The sequence below is a fragment of the Raphanus sativus genome, chromosome 2 (genome assembly GCF_000801105.2).
Source record: "Raphanus sativus cultivar WK10039 chromosome 2, ASM80110v3, whole genome shotgun sequence".
NCBI classification, from domain to species: domain Eukaryota; kingdom Viridiplantae; phylum Streptophyta; class Magnoliopsida; order Brassicales; family Brassicaceae; genus Raphanus; species Raphanus sativus.
This window is the reverse complement of record NC_079512.1, coordinates 37,043,143-37,049,288: the sequence shown is the minus strand read 5'-3', so window position 1 is coordinate 37,049,288 and position 6,146 is coordinate 37,043,143. Positions and strand designations below refer to the sequence as shown.

The window sequence follows — 6,146 nt, the reverse complement described above, 5'->3', positions numbered from 1 at the left end:
TGATCCTGCTGCTAATAAACTAAATAATGAAAGTTTAGTGGTCATTACTCTGTTAATCATGATCAAAATCTATTTATGAATGCTTTGGTTAATCAATATATTATACTTGCCCTTATATTTCTAGTTTTCATCTCTCATTTTATTTAAAATATTTTCTATTGATGTCACACATACTTTAAAAAATTATATAATATACAATATATTTGATGTCACACATATTTTAAAATTATATAATATACATATAATTATGAAGAAAAATAATTTGATATTCACTTAAAATGAATATCAAGCTTTTTGTTTCATGTATTAATAAAAAGTTACATCCAAATTCTAAAAAATAATAACCAAATGAATGTCTATTTATTTTGAAATTTACCTCCAAATCTATTAATAATTCAATCTATTAAAAAAAAAATAAAAAGTCAGTTAATCGAAACTAAAATTTTAAATACAAAAACTTTATAAAATGAAAACTTTAATATTTTTTCCTTCAAAATCTAAATATCCGATCCGACCCGAAATAACGAACCCGAACTAAAACTACCTGAACCCGACCTGAAGGGTATTATACTCCTGTATCAAATACCCAAAAATCCGAAAAATCCGATTCCGAACACCCACCCATATCTCTACGTATAAAATCACTCCTCGCGACCAGATTCTTCTCCTTGATTCTGATGGAGTACATCTACATATTCTTTTCCATTACGGATAAAACAAAACCGAAACAAGATTGAATCGCAATTAAAACCATATGAAACCAACTTATATAAATTTTAGGGTCTATGCTGGTTACTATTATAGTATTATTCAGAAAACGAACCAAAACATCAATTAAACTAAAGCCAAATTTCAAAAAAAAAAATATCAATTAAATTTACGACGGTTATCTAGGCCAACATTTAAGGCTTTTCTTGACTACAAAACACTAGTAATATATTATAAAAATTTACCAAATATATTTATAAATTCAAATTTTCATCCAGGACATTATAAAAACTCTAAGCAAAATTACACCCAAAAAAAATTTAGGAGGGGGGCAGCTGCCCCACCCACTCCCCACCTAGCTCCGCCACTCGCGTAAGTAATGAGTAATGACTTTTTGTCGTCTCTTTTGTGTTTTAAAAGTGTGGGATGTACTTAGTAACGAAGAAGTGGCTACGGTGATACTGAATTCTACGAACGAGGTAGGAGCGGCCAACGCGGAGAAAGAGGCGGCCGCTAATGCATTGAGACAGAAATATCCGACGGCTAAGGTCGATGTTATCTCTGTCGTGTGTCTCTCTATCATCAAGTGCCAAACTTTCAGCGGCGTATATAATTAAACAAACCAACTTGCGAAAAAGATAATGACACGACAGCTTAACCAGACTTCTGTGTTTTTTGCTTTTGAGTGTGACTGTATGTACATATACCGTTGTATGTTAAGTCGTGCAATTCATTAATTAGAAAAGAAACGATAGACATGTTACGAGCTAGTGTGTGTCGTGGGATGAAAGCAACAAGGACTTTTGACATTTTGGACACACGTCATGGGAATCTATTGAATAATTATTGGAGCTTACCGGAATAACAATTTAAATTTGTTTTCCGAGCTCTCTTGTATTTGCGATATCAATTTTATTTTGAAAAATAATTTGCTATATAATTTTGATGATAAAATCTAACAAAGATGATATAATTGGTTCTAACAAACGGTTGTAATATTTTTACGATTGATATAATATCTAACTTTTCATTTTTTCTTTCTTTATCATATAAAAACTTTAAAATGGAAATGACTTTTTTTTGCTCAACGCATTATAATAAAATACAAAATAAAGATAATTTAATATTTATAACGCCAAATAAGTATTATTGTAAAAATAACTGTGTTCACTATTCAATGCTAAAAACTATAAAGTTATGAATGTCGATTTTAAAGTATTTTACCATCTTATATAATTTCCCTTAAGTCGATAGATCGATTTAGGGAGAAAAGTATCATATGTATGGATGCATTGGTTGATTTTGATTGCTTAGGGTGCCAGTTAAGTTAGTGGATAAAAACAAGTGGAAGAAAGAAACAAAAGCCGAAATACATCTTTTTCGTTGCTTGCTAGAGAGACTTGCAAGGAAAAGATTCCATTCACTCTTTTGTATTTTTCTTTTGTGATTCTCTCTGTTTCATTTATATCTTTGTTGCCCCCACAAGCTTTGGCATTCCATCTCTGACTAATAATAGTAGGGTACATAGATTTAGATTCCAAAAGAAGATGGGATAATATATCCTACTGCTATAGATAACGCTAGTGGGGGTATATGACAACAATCGTTTTGCTGTAATTGATTTTGAACGTTCAAAGTTGCAACTACATTTTTTTTTATCTCTTTTCAAACTTGTGATTCGAGTTATCTAGAAAGTTTTTAAGAATTGACCCAACAAACTTTCAAAAAGGTTCAAAAATCTCATAGATTTTCTTTGTTTGTCAACAAAAAAAACTTTTTTTTTTGCTAAAATTTGTAAAAAGAAGCAACAAAAAAAACTTGCAGCTTTAGTTTTGTATTTTCGAGAATTTATATCTACGAACCTAAACTAACTGGAGAGTATTTGATTATTTATTAAGAAAATCATATTTAGAACTAAAAATATTGTACATACTATATGTAATTTCAGTTTCATCTCCTGTCACTTAACTATTATTAAAAATAAAAAATCTTGATAGATACATGCTAATGAGATACATAAACCAGATGTCAACTGAAAAACACTAGATAAGAGTAAGACATATGATCAAGAACTATAAAAGAAAACAAAACCAACACGGAATCATTTAGAAAGAATTTTTTTTTCTTTGCTAACTTTTGGATCATTTAAAGAATTGCAAAAACTAGTTTTAAAACGTCCAAAATTAATTAGAAATCTTACATAGAAGACGGATCTTTTATGAGTCATGACAAAAAGCTCTCTTGCTCGAGGAGAGTCCATTTCCATAATGGAGAACGATAATGTTTTTATCCTGAGACCATCCATTTCAAACGAACTCTCCAACATAACAAAAGAAAAAACAAAGCCAACAAATAAAGATCTAAAATCACGAGCTGCTAAACCTCAAATTATAAATAAACATAAAAGAAATATTAGCTTCAAGAGACACCGAGCAAGAACATCTCTTCACCAAGAAAGAGTATATACAATTTAGGCATCTTCGAGACCAAATCATCGATCGTTATTTAAGTGTTAAGCAAAGGCTAAAGAAAGCAAACCCCAACAATTTGAATAGAATGAGAAAAAAACAAAAACGGCCTGATCATGATTAGTTGAATTGTATCATCAACAAAGATAAATTTTACAAACCAATGTCATTTTTTCGAGATAATTATCAAAATGTGTCCAGATATGCAAATCTATATATTATAGTAGAAAATAAAAATAATTACGAATTATTCGCTGGCGTGTTTATATAAGCAAAGCTAGATAGACGTGTTTGTTCTCAGATAAGAAGATTCATTTTACAATATTGATTGATTGGTTGACAAAAACAAACAAAAAGAAAAAAAGATTCATTAATAAATAGTCCCCCGGGAAAGATTCATATCCACGTCACCAAACGCCTACCCAACCATGCCACCTGTCCCCGTCGCCGTTCTCCTGCTCTCCTTGATCGCCGTCTCCGCCGCGAGACAAAACCCCGAAGACGACGTCATCAAACTCCCCTCGCAAGCTTCTAGGTTCTTCCGCCCTCCCAACAACGACGACGATTCTTCATCATCCGGCACTAGGTGGGCTGTTCTAGTCGCCGGATCGAGTGGTTACTGGAACTACAGGCATCAGGTAATCGTCTCGATTCCTCCTCCGTTTTAATCGAATTTCGCCTCTGATCGAGATAACGTTTATGGATCCATGAGCTTTTAGTGTGAACTCTTCTAGTGTTTATGATGATGATGAGGTTGTAACTAACTTTTTTGCAGGCGGATGTTTGTCATGCTTATCAACTTCTGAGGAAAGGAGGATTGAAAGAGGAGAATATAGTGGTGTTCATGTATGATGATATCGCTGATAACGAAGAGAATCCGAGGAAAGGGATCATTATCAACAGTCCTCATGGAAGTGATGTCTATCAAGGAGTTCCCAAGGTTGCTTTTGCTTTCTCTTTGGTTTCTGCTATCTAAAAGATTCTCTCACTTAATAATCTGTTTGTGCGTGGCAGGATTACACTGGAGATGATGTTACTGTTGATAATCTGTTTGCTGTGATTCTTGGAGACAAGAGTTCTGTTAAGGGAGGGAGTGGGAAGGTTGTGGATAGTGGTCCAAATGATCATATCTTTATATTCTACAGTGACCATGGTGGTCCTGGAGTTCTCGGTGAGTTCGGTGAAATTCAGAGAGGAGGATGGTTTTGACTAAAATACATACTGATGGTTCTGTTTTGCAGGGATGCCGACTTCTCCTTACTTATATGCTAATGATTTGAATGATGTGTTGAAGAAAAAACACTCTTCCGGAAACTACAAAAGTTTGGTGAGTCGCTGAGGTTTCTTATGATATGTTTTTTGTTGTTGGTACTGCATGTGTGAGTAAAATACTAAAACAAGCAAATCTGTAGGTGTTTTATCTTGAAGCTTGTGAATCTGGAAGTATCTTTGAAGGGCTTCTTGAAGAGGGTTTAAACATCTACGCCACAACTGCATCGAACGCAGTAGAAAGCAGTTGGGGTACCTATTGCCCCGGAGAGGAGCCTAGCCCTCCACCTGAGTATGAAACTTGCTTAGGTGACTTATACAGTGTTGCCTGGATGGAAGACAGGTAAGCTGAAGGATCCCAAGGCGCTGATATTAAATCTCTATGAGTCCTGTATATTGATTCTGATATTTATTTATTATGAAACAGTGGCGTGCACAATCTACAAACTGAGACTCTGCGGCAACAATATGAACTTGTAAGCTTCTTGTTTTATCTGCAAATCTTGTAATAGTAATGATGGAGATGAGCTTTCTCAACTGTAACTTGCTTCTTTGGCTAATGTGTGTCCTTGTGTTTTCAGGTGAAAAGGAGGACTGTAGGTTCTGGGTCGAGTTATGGTTCTCATGTCATGCAATACGGCGATGTAGGACTTAACAAGAATAAGCTCGACCTTTACATGGGAACAAACCCTGCCAACGACAACTTCACCTTTGTGGATGCTAATTCACTGACGCCACCACCTTCAAGAGTTACAAACCAGCGTGATGCAGATCTTGTCCATTTCTGGGATAAGGTTCTTTTTTCTTATCTTCTTTACATATTTTAGATACTTCAGTAGTTTCTGTTAGTTCCGGTGAATTTACAATTCTTTGGCCTTGTTATTGTTTTCGTGAAGTACCGAAAGGCACCAGAAGGTTCCACCAGAAAAACAGAAGCGCAGAAGCAAGTCCTTGAAGCCATGTCTCACAGACTTCATGTTGATAACAGTGTGAAACTTGTAGGCAAACTCTTATTTGGCATTTCAGAAGGTTCTGAAGTACTAAACAAAGTAAGGCCTGCTGGACAACCACTCGCCGATGACTGGAGTTGCCTTAAAAACATGGTAAATAAATACTTTACTTGCCAATCTTATCATCAGCTCTTTACATCATTGCAACGAGCTCCATAGGATCTCTATATAAGATAGAAAAGTCAGTTTGTGGAGCCCAGAACTGTATTATTAGTCTAGGCTACTGAGAGGTCAGACACTTGCTTCTCTAGTGATTGATAAGAAAACACATAACCTTCATTGTATGGTGTAGGTGAGAGCTTTTGAGAGACACTGTGGATCCCTGTCGCAGTACGGTATCAAGCACATGAGGTCCTTTGCAAACATCTGCAACGAAGGGATCCAAATGGAGCAAATGGAAGAGGCAGCTTCACAGGCTTGCACCTCAATCCCACCTGGTCCTTGGAGCTCTCTTCACCGTGGATTCAGTGCTTAAAAACCCTAATCCCTCTTTGCATTTGTTAATACTAGTACCAATGCGCAAATATTCCTATTCCTGTTTCGATTTGTAATGGTTAATCTCCCTGTATCTCATTATCAGTTCCCTCTTCATTGTGTAATTACAGATTATCCATTTGCTAATGTACAAAATGCTTGTAGAAGCTGAAGTTAATGTATACAAAGGTTTGCTTATTATATACGTTCTCCGTTG

At 35.0% G+C, this 6,146-nt stretch overlaps 1 protein-coding gene across 1 annotated transcript; it reads left to right on the top strand.

Moving 5' to 3' along the window:
* Nucleotides 1-3,468: 3,468 nt before the first annotated feature.
* LOC130508216 (vacuolar-processing enzyme gamma-isozyme) lies at nucleotides 3,469-6,130 on the top strand. Its single transcript, XM_057003568.1, has 9 exons — nucleotides 3,469-3,814; nucleotides 3,952-4,116; nucleotides 4,191-4,347; nucleotides 4,418-4,503; nucleotides 4,589-4,788; nucleotides 4,873-4,921; nucleotides 5,027-5,239; nucleotides 5,342-5,548; nucleotides 5,748-6,130. The coding sequence occupies exons 1-9, from the start codon at nucleotides 3,605-3,607 to the stop codon at nucleotides 5,928-5,930; spliced, it is 1,470 nt and encodes a 489-aa protein (XP_056859548.1). The 5' UTR covers nucleotides 3,469-3,604; the 3' UTR covers nucleotides 5,931-6,130.
* The last annotated feature ends 16 nt before the right edge of the window (nucleotides 6,131-6,146 follow it).

What these genes read in the sequence shown, in the direction of transcription:
- LOC130508216 (XM_057003568.1), top strand. Translation starts at nt 3,605, where the DNA reads ATGCCACCTGTCCCCGTCGCCGTTCTCCTGCTCTCCTTGATCGCCGTC. An exon ending in ACTGGAACTACAGGCATCAG is followed by an intron (nt 3,815 to 3,951) that starts GTAATCGTCTCG and finishes ACTTTTTTGCAG; the next exon opens with GCGGATGTTTGTCATGCTTA. An exon ending in TCTATCAAGGAGTTCCCAAG is followed by an intron (nt 4,117 to 4,190) that starts GTTGCTTTTGCT and finishes TGTGCGTGGCAG; the next exon opens with GATTACACTGGAGATGATGT.